Source organism: Oncorhynchus tshawytscha, unplaced genomic scaffold (genome assembly GCF_018296145.1).
Source record: "Oncorhynchus tshawytscha isolate Ot180627B unplaced genomic scaffold, Otsh_v2.0 Un_contig_556_pilon_pilon, whole genome shotgun sequence".
In the NCBI taxonomy this organism is placed as follows: Eukaryota; Metazoa; Chordata; class Actinopteri; order Salmoniformes; family Salmonidae; genus Oncorhynchus; species Oncorhynchus tshawytscha.
In genome coordinates, this window is record NW_024609752.1 from 12,327 (window position 1) to 34,037 (window position 21,711).

The 21,711-nt window shown below is 48.6% G+C and overlaps 1 protein-coding gene and 2 long non-coding RNA genes across 3 annotated transcripts in view; 2 read left to right on the forward strand and 1 right to left on the reverse strand.

Annotated features, from left to right (window-relative positions):
- Window positions 1–3,571: 3,571 nt before the first annotated feature.
- Window positions 3,572–21,711, reverse strand: part of LOC112241247 (E3 ubiquitin-protein ligase RNF19A-like) — a 66,495-nt gene continuing 48,355 nt past the window's right edge. Inside the window, exons 4-10 of the mRNA XM_042317576.1 lie at window positions 16,151–16,319; window positions 14,047–14,209; window positions 12,402–12,516; window positions 11,190–11,351; window positions 10,131–10,344; window positions 8,408–8,536; window positions 3,572–6,894 (exon numbers count right to left, since the gene is read on the reverse strand). Of these exons, the coding sequence (XP_042173510.1) occupies window positions 6,216–6,894; window positions 8,408–8,536; window positions 10,131–10,344; window positions 11,190–11,351; window positions 12,402–12,516; window positions 14,047–14,209; window positions 16,151–16,319 (1,631 nt within the window). The 3' untranslated portion in view covers window positions 3,572–6,215. The remainder of the gene's footprint in view (window positions 6,895–8,407; window positions 8,537–10,130; window positions 10,345–11,189; window positions 11,352–12,401; window positions 12,517–14,046; window positions 14,210–16,150; window positions 16,320–21,711) is intronic.
- Window positions 10,344–12,090, forward strand: LOC121845732. The gene is made up of 2 exons (XR_006082753.1): window positions 10,344–10,716; window positions 10,843–12,090. It is a non-coding gene; the product is annotated as an uncharacterized LOC121845732 (long non-coding RNA).
- Window positions 12,510–16,650, forward strand: LOC121845731. The gene is made up of 2 exons (XR_006082752.1): window positions 12,510–12,988; window positions 13,088–16,650. It is a non-coding gene; the product is annotated as an uncharacterized LOC121845731 (long non-coding RNA).

Sequence of the window (21,711 nt, forward strand, 5' to 3'; positions counted from 1 at the left end):
GTGGACTACAGGAAAAAGAGGGCCGAACAGGCCCCCATTCACATCGACGGGGATGTAGTGGAGCGGGTCAAGAGTTAAGTTCCTTGGTGTCCACATCACCAACGGACTATCATGGTCCAAACACACCAAGACAGTTGTGAAGAGGGCACAACAAAAACTATTCCCCATCAGGAGACTAAAAAGACTTGGCATGGGTCCTCAGATCCTCAAAAAGGTTCTACAGCTGCACCACCGAGAGCATCCTGACCGGTTGCATCACCGCTTAGTATGGCAACTGCTCTGCATCTGACCGCCAGGCGCTACAGAGGGTAGTGCGTACGGCCCAGTACATCACTGGGGCCAAGCTTCCTGCCATCCAGGACCTATATACCAGGCGGTGTCAGAGACAAACCGATAAAATTGTCAAGAGACTCCAATCACCCAAGTCATAGACCATTCTCTCTGCTACCACATGGTAAGCGGTACCGGAGCGCCAAGTCTAGCACCGTCATAGGATGCCACCTTTCCAACAAGACAGTTTGTAAAATTCCTACCCTGCTAGAGCTTCCCCGGTCAACTTTGAGTGCTGTTATTGTGAAGTGGAAACATCTAGAAGCAACAACATAGGCCACACAAGCTCACAGAACTGGACCGCTGAGTGCTGAAGCGCGTCTGTCCTCGGTTGCAACACTCACTCCCGAGTTCCAAACTGCCTCTGGAAGCAACGTCAGCACAAGAACTGTTGGTCGGGAGTTTCATGAAATGGGTTTCCATGGCCGAGCAGCCGCACACAAGCCTAAGATCACCATGCATAATGCCAAGCCTCGGCTGGAGTGGTGTAAAGCTCACCGTCATTGGACTCTGGAGTGATGAATCACGCTTCACCATCTGGCAGTCCGACGGACGAATCTGGGTTTGGCAGATGCCAGGAAAACACTACTTGCCCCAATGCATAGTGCCAACTGTAAAGTTTGGTGGAGGAGGAATAATTGTCTGGGGCTGTTTTTCATGGTTCGGGCCCTTTAGTTCCAGTGAAGGGAAATCTTAATGTTACAGCATACAATGACATTCTAGACGATTCTGTGCTTCCAACTTTGTGGCAACAGTTTGGGGAAGGCCCTTTCCTGTTTCAGCATGACAATGCCCCCATGAACAAAGCCAGGTCCATACAGAAATGTTTTGTCGTGATCGGTGTTGAAGAACTTGACTGGCCTGCACAGAGCCCTGACCTCAAATCCATCGAACACCTTTGGAATGAATTGGAAAGTCGACTGCGAGCCAGGCCTAATCACCCAATATCAGTGTCCCCACAGCAATGTTCCAACATCTAGTGGAAAGCCTTCCCAGAAGAGTGGAGGCTGTTATAGCAGCAATGTTCCAACATCTAGTGGAAAGCCTTCCCAGAAGAGTGGAGGCTGTTATAGCAGCAATGTTCCAACATCTAGTGGAAAGCCTTCCCAGAAGAGTGGAGGCTGTTATAGCAGCAATGTTCCAACATCTAGTAGAAAGCCTTCCCAGAAGAGTGGGGGGTGTTATAGCAGCAATGTTCCAACATCTAGTAGAAAGCCTTCCCAGAAGAGTGGAGGCTGTTATAGCAGCAATGTTCCAACATCTAGTGGGAAGCCTTGCCAGAAGAGTGGAGGCTGTTATAGCAGCAATGTTCCAACATCTAGTGGAAAGCCTTCCCAGAAGAGTGGAGGCTGTTATAGCAGCAATGCTCCTACATCTAGTGGAAAGCCTTCCCAGAAGAGTGGAGGCTGTTATAGCAGCAATGTTCCAACATCTAGTGGAAAGCCTTGCCAGAAGAGTGGAGGCTGTTATAGCAGCAATGTTCCAACATCTAGTGGAAAGCCTTCCCAGAAGAGTGGAGGCTGTTATAGCAGCAATGCTCCTACATCTAGTGGAAAGCCTTCCCAGAAGAGTGGAGGCTGTTATAGCAGCAATGTTCCTACATCTAGTGGAAAGCCTTCCCAGAAGAGTGGAGGCTGTTATTGCAGCAATGCTCCTACATCTAGTGGAAAGCCTTCCCAGAAGAGTGGAGGCTGTTATAGCAGTAATGCTCCTACATCTAGTGGAAAGCCTTGCCAGAAGAGTGGAGGCTGTTATAGCAGCAATGTTCCAACATCTAGTGGAAAGCCTTCCCAGAAGAGTGGAGGCTGTTATAGCAGCAATGCTCCTACATCTAGTGGAAAGCCTTCCCAGAAGAGTGGAGGCTGTTATAGCAGCAATGTTCCAACATCTAGTGGAAAGCCTTGCCAGAAGAGTGGAGGCTGTTATAGCAGCAATGTTCCAACATCTAGTGGAAAGCCTTCCCAGAAGAGTGGAGGCTGTTATAGCAGCAATGCTCCTACATCTAGTGGAAAGCCTTCCCAGAAGAGTGGAGGCTGTTATAGCAGCAATGTTCCTACATCTAGTGGAAAGCCTTCCCAGAAGAGTGGAGGCTGTTATTGCAGCAATGCTCCTACATCTAGTGGAAAGCCTTCCCAGAAGAGTGGAGGCTGTTATAGCAGCAATGTTCCAACATCTAGTGGAAAGCCTTCCCAGACGAGTGGAGGCTATTATAGCAGCAAAGGGGGAAAACAGCTCCATATTAATGCAAGTCTCAATCCACCGGATCCTCGTTCGTCAGCCTTCCTTCCGTACCTGCGGTGAAAAATGGAAGAGCTACAAGGCTGTTTGTCCGACCAGGAGACATCCCGGGAAACGTCTAAAAGGTCTCCCCTACAGACTAATGTGGCCCTCCTATAGAAAGGGGAGACTCTCACGAACACGTCTGTAACGTTAGAAAGGTCTCCCCTACAGACTAATGTGGCCCTCCTATAGAAAGGGGAGACTCTCACGAACACGTCTGAAAGGTCTCCCCTACAGACTAAATGTGACCCTCCTATAGAAAGGGGAGACTCTCACGAACACGTCTGAAAGTTCTCCCCTACAGACTAAATGTGGCCCTCCTATAGAAAGGGGAGACTCTCACGAACACGATGGGTGTTCTCATCTGAAGGTAACCTGGTAACCTTTCAAAATTAAAAACCCGAAGGTAACCGTTAAAAATTAAAAACCTAAAAGGTAACCTTTAAAAATGATCATAGTAGTTTTATGCACCCCAAAAGGGGTTCAAATGTAGAAAAAAATATAGTTCCTGATCTTTCTTATATCTCATAGACAGAGGACACCTCAAAACCTCATTCCTTAAGATAGTAAAAATAAAAATAAATTGCATTTCTCTGGGCTATAGCAGTAAAGGCCAAATGCAGTATTTTATTAAATAATTTAATTATATTTGTTTTTTGATACCTACAGGGGTAATAGAATTCTAAATGAAATAACTAAATGATCCATGGTATGACCCTCTTAAAACAATTCCATATGACCATCTTATTAAAACAATTCCACATGTCCGCTTAGTAGAACCTGCTGAAGACTCACATGCTGGTCTGTGATTCATTAAACTAGATCGGCAGTTTCATGTCTCTACACTGCATTTCAGTTTCCTTCTCTAAGCCTCTAGAACACAGAGTCAGTCATTCAGTCGATCAGTCTCCACATTGAGTCACCACCATTAACAACAACCTTAGGGAGGAGACCGACCAGGAAAAGTTTAAGAGATATTTATTTTTTTAGATATGCATTTTTACACACATTGTAAAAGGAAATTAGCAAACTAATATACAGATACCTTTAAATGCCATTCTAGCCTGGTCCCAGATCTGTGTGTGTCCTCTGTCCATCTCCTTTGGTCATTACCACATCAAACACAGATCTGGGGACAGGATAATGTCATTCTGCACAAATTAGAAAATCTAACTGGCACTAGTGTTTAAAGTATAGGAAAGGAAATGGTCAGGGCAGAGAATTAAACCAACAGGAAATGGACAGTGCAGAGAATTAAACCAACAGGAAATGGACAGTGCAGAGAATTAAACCAACAGGAAATGGACAGTGCAGAGAATTAAACCAACAGGAAATGGACAGGGCAGAGAATTAAACCAACAGGAAATGGACAGGGCAGAGAATTAAACCAACAGGAAATGGACAGGGCAGAGAATTAAACCAACAGGAAATGGACAGTGCACAGACCGGCAGGAGACACGGAACAGACGCCATGCGGTCCTGATGGCACACTACTCTCTAGATAGTACACTACCTGTGCACTGTGTCGGGGAACAGACTTCCATTTGGGACACAGACAGGAATTGGGGGGGGCACTGATGATATCCCCATACATACACTCTGAGCACTGCAGTACATTTATGTAACCAGTCTGGTTAACAGCAGGAGACTCTGGCCTCCTGTTATTTGCGTAGCATTTGTAAAGCGTATTAGACAACAACAACAAAGCAGTCTGTATACATTCCTGTGTTTATTTTGACATGTTTAACCACATGGTGTAGACATGCTGCACCAGGTGGAGTCTGGGGGATGACAAAACAGACGTCGTCAAGGGTTACCAGGAACAAGAGTTCTCAAGAGCCTGAGTGCTGTCTTTGGTAGGCAATTGAACAAGACGTGTAAGTCTACCACAGTATTATGAAGCCCTACTCGTCTAGTATCTCTCCTGGCATGGTCAAGAGAGACCATCTGAAATCTGTTTTAGCTTTTTAAAGTCTAGAAGAGGTGGAGAGATGCAGACGATTAGAAAGAGGAAAAACAGATTTTCCTTTTCAAAAAGGCACAATGAGTAATAACCAACGTATATAAACCCTGGATTACTGATGTTATGTATTGGCCATTGAGATGCTTTGAAGCCACCGGTCGGCCATTTTGGCTCTCCCCAGTAGGGGATGGATTACTGATGTTATGCATTGGCCATTGAGATGCTTTGAAGCCACCGGTCGGCCATTTTGGCTCTCCCCAGTAGGGGATGGATTACTGATGTTATGTATTGGCCATTGAGATGCTTTGAAGCCACCGGTCGGCCATTTTGGCTCTCCCCATTAGGAGCAGGTCTCCATAGGAATGAATGGAATTCTACAGTGTTTCAATCAAATGTTTCCAGGACAACATTACATGCATTTAAGTTTTTGTTTTGTTTTAGTGCGGACAGTAACATTAATCTAAAAAGGAAAATGTTATATATTCTTTTATTTGTACGTTTAGCTCACATTATATAATGTAAAAGTATTAAGGTGTCTGTAGTGGAATTCATGTTGTTAAAACCAATTAATAAATACATTTCTTTAGCTTCCAAAACATCGTTTTATACAATGGAGGGGGGAGAGCCAAGATGGAGGCATGGTGGCTTCAACACAGCGCCCCCTGTCAGTCATCTAGTGTATATATAAACCATTGGTTATAACAGGTATGAAAGTTATCTTATTATGTGAGGTGAAAGCTTCTTCAGCCTGAAAAAAAAAAAAAACACAATTTTATTTTACCGACGGTTGAAAAATATTTGTTAAACAATTTCAAGGAAGTGGCTCTCTCATTGGTGGGTTGTGGCTATTATAATTAACATTCCAGAGACCCAGCTCTACTTCTACCTAGCAACAGTACTCTGCTCTCAATTTCAAGGAAGTGGCTCTCTCATTGGTGGGTTGTGGCTATTATAATTAACCCTTCATCCATCTTTGGGATGTTTAAACCATGGCCTTCCAGAGACCCAGCTCTACTTCTACCTCGCAACAGTACTCTGCTTCAGTACTTTGTCCCTCTCAGCTAGCCGTAGATAGAATAGTTTGTCCCTCTCAGCTAGCCGTAGATAAACTACTACCAGGCTTTTAAATTCCTTCCAGCGGACTAGTATTGAATTATAATAAGTACAAATCATCACTTAACAGAAGTGGCTTAATTATAAACTCATTTTAAAACTGAAAAGAACTAAGGATAGTATTGCCTGGTTCATATTAAAGTTCAACTTGGCGTTTTGAGAGCTTGAAGGTTCCTGAACGTTGCGTCCTGATCCCCAGCTTGACTGACAGTCCGCCCGGGGGGTCAGTGACGGGTCTCTTTCACTCCTGCTTGTGAGGAGGGACAGCAGCCAGTCGGAACACTGCAATAGGGGTCACATGACAGGAAACAACAGCCTTCACCTTGCTGTTATTAAAACAAGTCCTACTGACTGAGCTGAGGTTCTTCCACTGCTCCATTTCCACACTTCTGGACGACAGAAATGTCCATTCAAAGCTTTTGTCTTCTGGGGAAGAAAAAAATTATAATTCTGTGAAACCAAAACTGGTGTTTTTAGGTCAGATGTCAGTCTGAATACAGGAGGTCTGGAACAGGCTGGAGGGACGGGCCTACAGGTTGTCGTTGTTCTCCTGCAGCAGCTGTCCAACGGGAAGGGCTCCTCCTGTAATACAGTCACAATCTGCCTTCGTAGGACACACCTGGTTGATGTTTTCCTCTGCTATCAGACACAGAGGGGAGACGGACACCTCGGGACAGGGCGAGGAGACTGGGGAGTGAGGCTGGGAGAGGACACCTCGGGGTGAGGGTAACGCCTCCAGCCGGTCTCCCTCTACTTCAGGCAGAGGGCTGACTGTGGCGAAGCGGCTGTGGTAGTCAGACGAGGATCCATGGCTGCAGGATGTCTTCATGATCTCCAGGTCAGAGCCGCCGCTGAACTCTGACAAGTGGGAGGAGTGAGAGTCAGCTACGGAGGGCAGAGAGCCGCTGAGGGAGGGAGAGTCAAACTCTGAGGAGTTGGTGCTCTGCTGCTCAAGGAGACGAGCGTCCATATCCTCCCTCGTCTCCTGGATCTTACAGCCTCCTCCCTTCTTCAGCTTGCTTTTACTCTTCTTCCCCGAGGAAGAGGAGGACTTGGCGGTGCCATCCTGGCCCTCTGAGGGGCATCCAGAGTGGCAGGACCAGCCACAGCGCCCAGCGTCTCTCCCATCATCCATAGGGTGGTCGTGTAGTTGACCAGCAGACTTACCCGGCTCTATGTCCACCTGCACCTCCATACTGGTCCCGTCTCTACACAAAACACCACCAGACAGAAAGGAAGAGACAAGTGGAACACACGTCTACAGGAGAGAGACAAGTCCTCTGTGGAGATATCATTGCAATGTTAATGTTTCTAAAAGACACGGCCGGAGAGAGACACAACAAGTCCTCTGTGGAGATATCATTGCAATGTTAATGTCTCTAAAAGACACGGCCGGAGAGAGACACAACAAGTCCTCTGTGGAGATATCATTGCAATGTTAATGTCTCTAAAAGACACGGCCGGAGAGAGACACAACAAGTCCTCTGTGGAGATATCATTGTAATGTTAATGTCTCTAAAAGACACGGCCGGAGAGACACAACAAGTCCTCTGTGGAGATATCATTGTAATGTTAATGTTTCTAAAAGACACGGCCGGAGAGAGACACAACAAGTCCTCTGTGGAGATATCATTGTAATGTTAATGTCTCTAAAAGACACGGCCGGAGAGAGACAGGTCCTCTGTGGAGATATCATTGTAATGTTAATGTCTCTAAAAGACACGGCCGGAGAGAGACACAACAAGTCCTCTGGAGATATCATTGTAATGTTAATGTCTCTAAAAGACACGGCCGGAGAGAGACACAACAAGTCCTCTGGAGATATCATTGTAATGTTAATGTCTCTAAAAGACACGGCCGGAGAGAGACACAACAAGTCCTCTGTGGAGATATCATTGTAATGTTAATGTCTCTAAAAGACACGGCCGGAGAGAGACACAACAAGTCCTCTGGAGATATCATTGTAATGTTAATGTCTCTAAAAGACACGGCCGGAGAGAGACACAACAAGTCCTCTGTGGAGATATCATTGTAATGTTAATGTCTCTAAAAGACACGGCCGGAGAGACACAAGTCCTCTGTGGAGATATCATTGTAATGTTAATGTTTCTAAAAGACACGGCCGGAGAGAGACACAACAAGTCCTCTGGAGATATCATTGTAATGTTAATGTCTCTAAAAGACACGGCCGGAGAGAGACACAACAAGTCCTCTGGAGATATCATTGTAATGTTAATGTCTCTAAAAGACACGGCCGGAGAGAGACACAAGTCCTCTGTGGAGATATCATTGTAATGTTAATGTCTCTAAAAGACACGGCCGGAGAGAGACACAACAAGTCCTCTGTGGAGATATCATTGCAATGTTAATGTCTCTAAAAGACACGGGAGAGAGACACAACAAGTCCTCTGTGGAGATATCATTGTAATGTTAATGTCTCTAAAAGACACGGCCGGAGAGAGACACAAGTCCTCTGTGGAGATATCATTGTAATGTTAATGTCTCTAAAAGACACGGCCGGAGAGAGACACAAGTCCTCTGGAGATATCATTGTAATGTTAATGTCTCTAAAAGACACGGCCGGAGAGAGACACAACAAGTCCTCTGTGGAGATATCATTGTAATGTTAATGTCTCTAAAAGACACGGCCGGAGAGAGACACAACAAGTCCTCTGGAGATATCATTGTAATGTTAATGTCTCTAAAAGACACGGCCCTGACCTGTAGTTGAGAAGGGATCCAGCCATTGCTTTGATGCTAGCGTTGTCACTGATGGTCCCCAAGCTGAAGGTGGCCGACTCCCCACTCAGACTACACCTCTCCTTCTGAACATCAGCCTGGACCTCCAACCTGGAGCAGGGGACACGGGGAGGAGAGAGGACAGGACCGGGGGGAGGAGAGAGGACAGGACCGGGGGGAGGAGAGAGGACAGGACCGGGGGGAGGAGAGAGGACAGGACCGGGGGAGGAGATCAGACCTACTTTATTTTTCCAGTCACAATACAAGGTGCACACAGCCACCTGACAGTAAGGTTGGCATCCTGTCCAGTCTCTCATTAGCCGACCCCAACGCTGACCCGTTGAGGTAGCCGACCCCAACGCTGACCCGTTGAGGTAGCCGACCCCAACGCTGACCCGTTGAGGTAGCCGACCCCAACGCTGACCCGTTGAGGTAGCCGACCCCAACGCTGACCCGTTGAGGTAGCCGACCCCAACGCTGACCCGTTGAGGAAGCCGACCCCAACGCTGACCCGTTGAGGAAGCCGACCCCAACGCTGACCTGTTGAGGTAGTTGACCCCAACACTGACCTGTTGAGGTAGTTGATCGGGTCTTGGAATTCCCTCCAAGCCAACCTAAAGCACCAGGACCGGGGGTCACTAGGAGTTCAAACCACCTACAGACGAACAGGTTGTTGAGATGTAGTTGTTTCTGGTTGTCACCTGATGTCACTAGTCCGCGTTGCCATGGTAAGAAAGCGTGATGCGTACTTGGTCTTTTTGATACTGATGGCAGGTAGACGAGCGGTTTGAGACAGAGGTCACTGGTTCAAATTCCCAAGACAACAAAGTGAAAAATAAGTCCATGTGCCCTTGAGCAAGGCATGTAACCCTACAACACATTACACTGGACCTACCATACTGCTGGGACTAACCCTGTAAAACAACACCTATCATACTACTACGACTGACCCTGTAAAACAACACCTATCATACTACTACGACTGACCCTGTAAAACAACACCTATCATACTACTATGACTGACCCTGTAAAACAACACCTATCATACTACTATGACTGACCCTGTAAAACAACACCTATCATACTACTATGACTGACCCTGTAAAACAACACCTATCATACTACTATGACTGACCCTGTAAAACAACACCTATCATACTACTATGACTGACCCTGTAAAACAACACCTATCATACTACTATGACTGACCCTGTAAAACAACACCTATCATACTACTATGACTGACCCTGTAAAACAACACCTATCATACTACTACGACTGACCCTGTAAAACAACACCTATCATACTACTATGACTGACCCTGTAAAACAACACCTATCATACTACTGGGACTGACCCTGTAAAACTATGACTGACCCTGTTAAACAACACCTATCATACTACTGGGACTGACCCTGTAAAACTATGACTGACCCTGTTAAACAACACCTATCATACTACTGGGACTGACCCTGTAAAACTATGACTGACCCTGTTAAACAACACCTATCATACGACTATGACTGACCCTGTAAAACTATGACTGACCCTGTACAACAACACCTATCATACTACTATGACTGACCCTGTACAACAACACCTATCATATTGATGTCATGTGACCGTTTGTCTCTCTCTCTCTGTTTTTATCTCAACGAGACTAACCTGGTTGAATAAAGGTTCAAACCAATCCAAAAGTACTGACCTGTTCAGGTAGTTGACCATGGCGCTGCCAGACAGAGATCCGGTGATGCTGGCCCCAGCCAGGGCCATGGTGGAGGCGTTCTCACTCAGGTTGTCCCTCATGGCGCCCATCCGGTCCACGTGACTCCCGCTGGCACTCAGACTGCCCGTCATGCCCCCCACGCTACCTTCTCCGATGCTGGGGTTGTTCCTGGTGTCCGCCACAGAGGTCGTGTCTGAGGAGACAGGGGAGAGAGCAGGAGTTCATCAGAGCCGCTCTATAAACTAAAAGACGAGCTCTTTCTCTTGTTGGTTCTCTCCCTTCTCCGGCCTCGTCTTATCTAGAAGGTCTGTAACAAGGTCTTTCTCGTTGGTTCTCTCCCTCCTACGGCCTCGCCTTATCTAGAAGGTCTGTAACAAGGTCTTTCTCGTTGGTTCTCTCCCTCCTACGGCCTCGTCTTATCTAGAAGGTCTGTAACAAGGTCTTTCTCTTGTTGGTTCTCTCCCTCCTACGGCCTCGTCTTTTCTAGAAGGTCTGTAACAAGGTCTTTCTCTTGTTGGTTCTCTCCCTTCTCCGGCCTCGTCTTATCTAGAAGGTCTGTAACAAGGTCTTTCTCTTGTTGGTTCTCTCCCTCCTACGGCCTCGTCTTATCTAGAAGGTCTGTAACAAGGTCTTTCTCTTGTTGGTTCTCTCCCTTCTCCGGCCTCGTCTTATCTAGAAGGTCTGTAACAAGGTCTTTCTCCTGTCCTCGTCTTATCTAGAAGGTCTGTAACAAGGTCTTTCTCCTGTTGGTTCTCTCTCTTCTACGGCCTCGTCTTTTCCAGAAGGCCTGTAGTCAAACCTCACCTTCTGAACATTCTCCTCCTCTAGGAGGGTCAGAGGTCATCAGAGTCCAGTCACAATGAGGCAGCTAACACAACTCATTCAGACTAAACACCAGGTTACTCACAGTGTGTGTGTGTCTGTGTGTGTGTCTGTCTCTGTGTGTGTGTCTGTCTCTGTGTGTGTGTGTGTGTCTCTGTGTCTCTGTTTGTGTGTGTGTGTGTGTGTGTGTGTGTGTGTGTGTGGAGAGAGACGTACCAGTAGCTTGCGCCCCGCTCCCTGCGGTCATCTGGTTCTCGTCATCGAACTCGATGCGGACCCCTTTCCCATTACCAGTGGAGACCCCACAGCCCCCGCTGCGACACAGAGAGATGGGCACCACGCCATACACGTACGCCAGCATGATGGGCACGCCGATGCCTGGACACACACACACACACACAGAGTTAACCACCTCACACCCTGGGGAGGGACACCAGACAACCAGCAGAGACCACTGTGTCTCCTAAAAGCAGTCGGTCACTACTAGCTCATCTAAACAACCAGCAGAGGACCACTGTGTCTCCTAAGAGCAGTCGGTCACTACTAGCTCAACTAAACAACCAGAGACCACTGTGTCTCCTAAGAGCAGTCGGTCACTACTAGCTCATCTAAACAACCAGCAGAGACCACTGTGTCTCCTAAGAGCAGTCGGTCACTACTAGCTCATCTAAACAACCAGCAGAGACCACTGTGTCTCCTAAGAGCAGTCGGTCACTACTAGCTCATCTAAACAACCAGAGACCACTGTGTCTCCTAAGAGCAGTCGGTCACTACTAGCTCAACTAAACAACCAGAGACCACTGTGTCTCCTAAGAGCAGTCGGTCACTACTAGCTCATCTAAACAACCAGCAGAGGAACACAGGGGACATGATGACAGAGAGTACAGTATACTGACCACAGGGGACATGATGACAGACAGAGTACAGTATACTGACCACAGGGGACATGATGACAGACAGAGTACAGTATACTGACCACAGGGGACATGATGACAGACAGAGTACAGTATACTGACCACAGGGGACATGATGACAGACAGAGTACAGTATACTGACCACAGGGGACATGATGACAGACAGAGTACAGTATACTGACCACAGGGGACATGATGACAGACAGAGTACAGTATACTGACCACAGGGGACATGGGACATGATGACAGACAGAGTACAGTATACTGACCACATGACAGGGACATGATGGACAGACAGAGTACAGTATACTGACCACAGGAGACATGATGACAGACAGAGTACAGTATACTGACCACAGGGGACATGATGACAGACAGAGTACAGTATACTGACCACAGGGGACATGATGACAGACAGAGTACAGTATACTGACCACAGGGGACATGATGACAGACAGAGTACAGTATACTGACCACAGGGGACATGATGACAGACAGAGTACAGTATACTGACCGACAGAGACTGCTGCCACCACAGGAGACATGATGACAGACAGAGTGACTCCTCCTGCTATCACCAGGTTCCTCCTGTGAGGAGAGATGTCCTTCCCCTCATAGCGGTTATAGATCTAACAGACAGACAGACAGACAGACAGACAGACAGACGGGTTAGAGGTCAGAGGTTATAGATCAGACAAAGTGACTCCTCCTGCTATCACCAGGTTCCTCCTGTGAGGAGAGATGTCCTTCCCCTCATAGCGGTTATAGATCTAACAGACAGACAGACGGACATACAGGGGTTAAAGGTCAGGGGTTATAGATCTGACAGACATACAGGGGTTATAGGTCAGACAGACTGGGTTAGAGGTTATAGATCAGACAGACTGGGTTAAAGGTCAGGGATCTGACAGACAGATGGAGGTTACAGGTCAGGGGTCATGGATCTGACAGATGGAGGTTAAACGTCAGGGGTCATGGATCTGACAGATGGGGGTTACAGGTCAGGGGTCATGATCTGACAGATGGAAGTTACAGGTCAGGGGTCATGGATCTGACAGACAGGGTTAGGTCAGGGGTCATGGATCTGACAGACAGGGTTAGGTCAGGGGTCATGGATCTGACAGACAGGGTTAGGTCAGGGGTCATGGATCTGACAGACAGGGTTAGGTCAGGGGTCATGGATCTGACAGACAGGGTTAGGTCAGGGGTCACCGTACTGTGAGGAGAACCATGACTCTCGACTTACTGAAAACACATCAGGAGTGATGCAGTGGTTCCATCTATTGGCTAACGTTATTATTCTGTCTGTGTTCATATAAAACAACTATCTGTATTATTCTGTGTTCATATAAAACAACCATCTGTATTATTCTGTCTGTTCATATAAAACTGTATTATTCTGTGTTCATATAAAACTGTATTATTCTGTGTTCATATAAAACAACTGTATTATTCTGTGTTCATAAAAAACAACTGTATTATTCTGTGTTCATATAAAACAACTATTATTCTGTGTTCATATAAAACAACTATTATTCTGTGTTCATATAAAACAACTGTATTATTGTGTTCATATAAAACAACTATTATTCTGTGTTCATATAAAACAACTGTATTATTCTGTGTTCATATAAAACAACTGTATTATTCTGTGTTCATATAAAACAACTATTATTCTGTGTTCATATAAAACAACTATTATTCTGTGTTCATATAAAACAACTGTATTATTCTGTGTTCATATAAAACAACTATTATTCTGTGTTCATATAAAACAACTATTATTCTGTGTTCATATAAAACAACTGTATTATTCTGTGTTCATATAAAACAACTGTATTATTCTGTCTGTTCATATAAAACTGTATTATTCTGTGTTCATATAAAACAAGCCTGTGTAATCATTGACTCGTACACAGTAGTTGTTGGGAACAACGCTGCAGGTTAAGTTTTCCAGTACATTCCTCCATCTTTAGGCCACGAGCTTATTATCATCTTTCTGGTTGAACAGAAGACAAGACTTCCACCTGATCATCCCGTTTACAGCACAGACCCATTACTGATGAACGGCTTCTCTGTGGTCTGGTCATCTATCTGTCAACACGACGGCTGAGGTCATCTGATGACCTCAGTCTGCCGTGTGTTTAGGGTCAGCTCACCTTCCTCCCCACGTACACAGGGATGCCTATGATCATGGCGGGGACGGCGATGCCAGCGATCAGAGCGATGCCCACCGGAGCGCCCACCAGCGTGCCCAGCTGCCACAGGATCTTCTTCTTCCTGCTCCACGGCTTCCTGCCCCAGAAGGTACATCCTGACGGGCTGGGGAGGACGGACAGAGATGATAACAACCCAACCCTGACAGGCTGACCAGGGGACAGAGATGATTACAACCCAACCCTGACAGGCTGGGGAGGACGGACAGAGATGATAACAACCCAACCCTGACAGGCTGACCAGGGGACAGACATGATTACAACCCAACCCTGACAGGCTGACCAGGGGACAGAGATGATAACAACCCAACCCTGACAGGCTGGACAGAGATGATTACAACCCAACCCTGACAGGCTGACCAGGGGACAGAGATGATAACAACCCAACCCTGACGGGCTGACCAGGGGACAGAGATGATTACAACCCAACCCTGACAGGCTGACCAGGGGACAGAGATGATTACAACTCAACCCTGACAGGCTGACCAGGGGACAGAGATGATTACAACCCAACCCTGATGGGCTGACCAGGGGACAGAGATGATTACAACTCAACCCTGACAGGCTGACCAGGGGACAGAGATGATAACAACCCAACCCTGACAGGCTGACCAGGGGACAGACATGATTACAACCCAACCCTGACAGGCTGACCAGGGGACAGAGATGATAACAACCCAACCCTGACAGGCTGGACAGAGATGATTACAACCCAACCCTGACGGGCTGACCAGGGGACAGAGATGATTACAACCCAACCCTGACAGGCTGACCAGGGGACAGAGATGATTACAACTCAACCCTGACAGGCTGACCAGGGGACAGAGATGATTACAACCCAACCCTGACGGGCTGACCAGGGGACAGAGATTATTACAACTCAACCCTGACAGGCTGACCAGGGGACAGAGATGATAACAACCCAACCCTGACAGGCTGACCAGGGGACAGACATGATTACAACCCAACCCTGACAGGCTGACCAGGGGACAGAGATGATAACAACCCAACCCTGACAGGCTGGACAGAGATGATTACAACCCAACCCTGACAGGCTGACCAGGGGACAGACATGATTACAACCCAACCCTGACAGGCTGACCAGGGGACAGAGATGATAACAACCCAACCCTGACAGGCTGGACAGAGATGATTACAACCCAACCCTGACAGGCTGACCAGGGGACAGAGATGATAACAACCCAACCCTGACAGGCTGACCAGGGGACAGAGATGATAACAACCCAACCCTGACAGGCTGACCAGGGGACAGAGATGATAACAACCCAACCCTGACAGGCTGACCAGGGGACAGAGATGATTACAACCCAACCCTGACAGGCTGACCAGGGGACAGACATGATTACAACCCAACCCTGACAGGCTGGGGAGGACGGAGAGAGATGATTACAACCCAACCCTGACAGGCTGACCAGGGGACAGAGATGATAACAACCCAACCCTGACAGGCTGGACAGAGATGATTACAACCCAACCCTGACAGGCTGACCAGGGGACAGAGATGATTACAACCCAACCCTGACAGGCTGGGGAGGACGGAGAGATGATTACAACCCAACCCTGACAGGCTGACCAGGGGACAGAGATGATAACAACCCAACCCTGACGGGCTGACCAGGGGACAGAGATGATTACAACCCAACCCTGACGGGCTGACCAGGGGACAGAGATGATTACAACTCAACCCTGACAGGCTGACCAGGGGACAGAGATGATTACAACCCAACCCTGACGGGCTGACCACGGGACAGACATGATTACAGCCCAACCCTGACAGGCTGACCAGGGGACAGAGATGATAACAACCCAACCCTGACAGGCTGGACAGAGATGATTACAACCCAACCCTGACAGGCTGGACAGAGATGATTACAACCCAACCCTGACAGGCTGACCAGGGGACAGTCTAGGGCATATAGCCTAGCAGAACTCTGGCTATTCAGAGGCAGAACACTGTGGTTACTGTATAGATAGTGATGTACTCCTCCCTGAGTGTTGACAGACTCCTCACCCCTCTGCCTCTCACCTCAGGTAGTGCAGGTCAGAGATCTCCTTCATGCAGAGCCAGCAGAACTCACAGCCGCACACGGCGCAGGTCATGTGGTTACAACTGCCGTCGTTCATCTTGATGATGTAAGCAGCGCAGCGCGGACAGGGCTTGATGTCATCGGCTGGGGATGAAGGAATAGAAAACGCTGTGTTTGTTGTTAAAACAGAAACAGTGGACCACACCTCCCCTTAAAATCCCAGACAGCACATACACCCTCTTCTTCGTCTAGAACATTCCCAACCTGCCAGAGGCAGTATTCCCGGTTCCCATCTGGCCACACAAGGAGCTCGGTGGGAGAGGAGGGAAGGGAAAGACTATGTCATCTATTTTAGGATAAGGTTGTAACGTAATAAAATGTGAAAAACGTCAAGGCGTCTGAAAACTTTCTGAATGAACGTATCCCAGTTGAAAACCTTTTGGTTTGTTCTTCTCTGACATATAAGACGGTTCCATAAAACCTAAATATAATATAAAATCATTTCACCAGCGTCTTATTTCACAGGGCTTCATTCCATGTTTCCTTCCACAGGAGCCAGGAGAGATAAAAACGTCCTCTCACTGTCAACTACCTTTATTTTCAGCAAACTTAACATGTGTAAATATTTGTATAGGCCCTTCTCCACAGATTGCTCAGTTTGGCTGTGCGGCCAGCTCTAGTCTTGGTGGTTCCAAACTCCTTCTATTTAAGAATGATGGAGTCCACTGTGTTCTTGGGGACCTTCAAATGCTGCAGAAATATTTTGGTACCCTTCCCCAGATCTGTGCCTCGAACACAATCCTGTCTCGGAGCTCTACGGACAATTCCTTCGACCTCATGGCTTGGTTTTTGCTCTGACATGCACTGTCAACTGTGGGACCTTTAAATAAGGTATTTCTGTTTTTAAATTTTTTAATACATTTGCTAACATTTCTAAAAACCTGTTTTGTTTTGTCATGAAGTATTGTGTGTAGATTGACGAGGGGGGAAAAAACTAATTTAATCAATTTTAGAGCACTTTTTGCCAGTCCTGTCTGGTCCATCGGCGGTGGGTTTGTGCCCATAGGTGATGTCTGGTGAGGACCTGCCTTTACAACAGGCCTACAAGCCCTCAGTCCAGCCTCTCTCAGCCTATTGAGGACAGTCTGACCACTGATGGAGGCATTATGTGTTCCTGGTGTAGCTCAGGCAGTTGTTGTTGCCATCCTGTACCTGTCCCGCAGGTGTGATGTTCGGATGTACCGATCCTGTGCAGGTGTTGTTACATGTGGTCTGCCACTGCGAGGACGATCAGCTGTCCGCCCTGTATCCCTGAAGCGCTGTCTTTGGCGTCTCACAGTACAGACACTGCAATGTATTGCCCTGGCCACATCTGCAGTCCTCATGCCTCCTTGCAGCATGCCTAAGGCACGTTCATGCAGATGAGCAGGGACCCTGGGCATCTTTCTTCTGGTGTTTCTCTTAATGTAATGGCATGAAAAGAAATGGCTGATTATTATCAATAACTTCAGATGTAACAAGTTGTCCAGTACAGGAAATGACTTGTACCCTAGTTTCTAGAAAGAGCCAGAGATATCAGAGTCCAGAAGACACCTGCACCAGGTGAGTCCCGTCCCCTTGTAGAGCCCTCCCAGTGGTAGATCATCAGTGTCCAGAAGACACCTGCACCAGGTGAGTCAGGTCCCCTTGTAGAACCCTCCCAGTGGTAGATCAGTGTCCAGAAGACACCTGCACCAGGTGAGTCAGGTCCCCAGTGTCCAGAAGACACCTGCACCAAAGCCCTCCCAGTGGTAGATCATCAGTGTCCAGAAGACACCTGCACCAGGTGAGTCAGGTCCCCTTGTAGAGCCCTCCCAGTGGTAAATCAGTGTCCAGAAGACACCTGCACCAGGTGAGTCAGGTCCCCTTGTAGAACCCTCCCAGTGGTAGATCAGTGTCCAGAAGACACCTGCACCAGGTGAGTCAGGTCCCCTTGTAGAACCCTCCCAGTGGTAAATCAGTGTCCAGAAGACACCTGCACCAGGTGAGTCAGGTCCCCTTGTAGAACCCTCCCAGTGGTAAATCATCAGTGTCCAGAAGACACCTGCACCAGGTGTGTCCTGTCCCCTTGTAGAGCCCTCCCAGTGGTAGATCAGTGTCCAGAAGACACCTGCACCAGGTGAGTCAGGTCCCCTTGTAGAACCCTCCCAGTGGTAAATCATCAGGGTCCAAAAGACACCTGCACCAGGTGAGTCAGGTCCCCTTGTAGAACCCTCCCAGTGGTAAATCATCAGTGTCCAGAAGACACCTGCACCAGGTGAGTCAGGTCCCCTTGTAGAGCCCTCCCAGTGGTAAATCAGTGTCCAGAAGACACCTGCACCAGGTGAGTCAGGTCCCCTTGTACAGCCCTCCCAGTGGTAAATCAGTGTCCAGAAGACACCTGCACCAGGTGAGTCAGGTCCCCTTGTAGAACCCTCCCAGTGGTAGATCACAAGATAAAATAAAAAATTGTTGCAACACACTGTGTTCAAATCTTACACCAATTATTCCATCCATTGACTGGTCCACAATGTTTACTCTATATTTTTCCAATCATTTGTTCCAAACAAGAAATCTGACACAACCTGAAGCTTTAGGGACTCTCATATGAACATTGTGCCCAAATCAAGAATCACCATCCAAGTCAACAGTGGAGTTTCATTCAAATAAATAAAGTCAGGGTTTAAGGCCTGGGTTTAAGGCCTGGGTTTAAGGCCTGGGTTTAAGGCCTGGGTTTACGGCCTGGGTTTACGGCCTGGGTTTACGGCCTGGGTTTACGGCCTGGGTTTACGGCCTGCAGTAGTAATGTTGTTCGTGTTTGTGGTCATCCATCCATTAACGTTCCTGTGAATTCAAGAAATTTGTTGAGCACTTATGGACTGACTGGGCAGATGGTTCCCAGCCTGCAGGTCCAGCTTCCCCGGCCCCCGGTGTTCGCCCCTCGGGATCAGGAGGTCCAGCTTCCCCGGGCCCCTGTGTTCGCCCCTCGGGATCAGGAGGTCCAGCCTCCCGGCCCCCGGTGTTCGCCCCTCGGGATCAGGAGGTCCAGCTTCCCCGGCCCCCGGTGTTCGCCCCTCGGGATCAGGAGGTCCAGCTTCCCCGGGCCCCTGTGTTCGCCCCTCGGGATCAGGAGGTCCAGCTTTCCCGGCCCCCGGTGTTCGCCCCTCGGTATCAGGAGGTCCAGCTTTCCCGGCCCCCGGTGTTCGCCCCTCGGGATCAGGAGTTCCAGCTTCCCCGGCCCCCCGGTGTTCGCCCCTCGGGATCAGGAGTTCCAGCTTCCCCGGCCCCGGTGTTCGCCCCTCGGGATCAGGAGGTCCAGCTTCCCCGGCCCCGGTGTTCGCCCCTCGGGATCAGGAGGTCCAGCTTCCCCGGGCCCCGGTGTTCGCCCCTCGGGATCAGGAGGTCCAGCTTTCCCGGGCCCCGGTGTTCGCCCCTCGGGATCAGGAGTTCCAGCTTCCCCGGGCCCCGGTGTTCGCCCCTCGGGATCAGGAGTTCCAGCTTCCCCGGACCCCGGTGTTCGCCCATCGGGATCAGGAGGTCCAGCTTCCCCGGGCCCCGGTGTTCGCCCCTCGGGATCAGGAGGTCCAGCTTGACACCCCCGGCCCCCTGTGTTTGCCCCTCGGGATCAGGAGACTGGTGAATCATCCTTCCATTCCCTGAAACGTAGAAACCTCTCCCAGCCGGGATCTCTGGTAGGAGAGAGGTTCCATTCCCGAAATGTAGAAACTCTCCCAGAAGGGATCTCTGGTAGGAGAGAGGTTCCATTCCCCGAAATGTAGAAACTCTCCCAGCCGGGATCTCTGGTAGGAGAGAGGTTCCATTCCCTGAAACGTAGAAACCTCTCCCAGCCGGGATCTCTGGTAGGAGAGAGGTTCCATTCCCTGAAACGTAGAAACCTCTCCCAGCCGGGATCTCTGGTAGGAGAGAGGTTCCATTCCCCGAAATGTAGAAACTCTCCAAGCCGGGATCTCTGGTAGGAGAGAGGCTCCATTCCCTGAAACGTAGAAACCTCTCCCAGCCGGGATCTCTGGTAGGAGAGAGGTTCTGAAGTGGAGTTATGACTCAATCTGTGTGGGACTTGGCCGATCTGACAAACACCCTCTCAAAATGTTTGGTTGCTCTTCAGATGTTGCTTCAGCTGGGAGGACATCCACTTTTCAGTCGACACCAGCCCCCGAAATGTAACCTTCACGACTCCTGGGTCCCGGGCCTCTCTTCTCTCATCCTTTCAGTGGCCAGACTCCTGGGTCCCGGCCTCTCTTCTCTCATTCTTTCAGTGGCCAGACTCCTGGGTCCCGGCCTCTCTTCTCTCATCCTTTCAGTGGCCAGACTCCTGGGTCCCGGCCTCTCTTCTCTCATCCTTTCAGTGGCCAGACTCCTGGGTCCCGGTCTCTCTTCTCTCATCCTTTCAGTGGCCAGACTCCTGGGTCCCGGCCTCTCTTCTCTCATCCTTTCAGTGGCCAGACTCCTGGGTCCCGGCCTCTCTTCTCTCATCCTTTCAGTGGCCAGACTCCTGGGTCCCGGGCCCTCTTCTCTCATCCTTTCGGTGGCCAGCAGCTCTGACACCAGCTCACAGCCCCTTGGTGAGCAGCTCTGACACCAGCTCACAGCACAGCCCCTTGGTGAGCAGCTCTGACACCAGCTCACAGCACAGCCCCTTGGTGAGCAGCTCTGACACCAGCTCATAGCACAGCCCCTTGGCGAGCAGCTCTGACACCAGCTCACAGCACAGCCCATTGGCCAGCAGCTCTGACACCAGCTCACAGCCCGTTGGCCAGCAGCTCCCTCATCTTTTCTGCTGTGTCTTCGTTGTCCTCATCAGACAGGACTAATATAGATACTGTACGTCTGGGTACAACCGGTTCGTTGGGTTCTATTTTGGGGTCGTTCAAATTTTTTCCACAATGCTATCCATTCTTGGACCCCCCGGGTCAATACCAATCACAGATTTCTTTAGTTTTCTGCTCCAAATCGATGTTCTATGAGCAGCTTCTCCAGGTCGTCATGGAGACCGTTCACCTTCCTGTTTATTTGCTTGTCCATTGAACAACTTCCTATCGTTCACTATACCAGCGGCGTGGTTTTCACCGAAGAGAGTCTCCGCTTGGATACTTTCCACCAGACCTTTAGCAGCAGACTGCTCGCGTACGGTTAAACATAGACGACTGGTTTTAAAGTCATTCAACGAACTTTAGCAAGTTTAAAACAACAGATTTACATACTTGTTTTCAAAGTTTGTATTTGGTCCAAAGCATTCTCTTAGACCTAAACCTCAACTGGAGTGTGTTTCTCTCTCTTAAACCTAAACTGGAGTGCGTGTTCATCATCTTGTGCGCGTGTTCATCATCTTGTGCGCGTGTTCATCATCTTGTGCGCGTGTTCATCATCTTGTGCGCGTGTTCATCATCTTGTGCGCGTGTTCATCATCTTGTGCGCGTGTTCATCATCTTGTGCGCGTGTTTATCATCTTGTGCGCGTGTTCATCATCTTGTGTGCGTGTTCATCATCTTGTGTGTGTGTTTATCATCTTGTGTGTTTATCA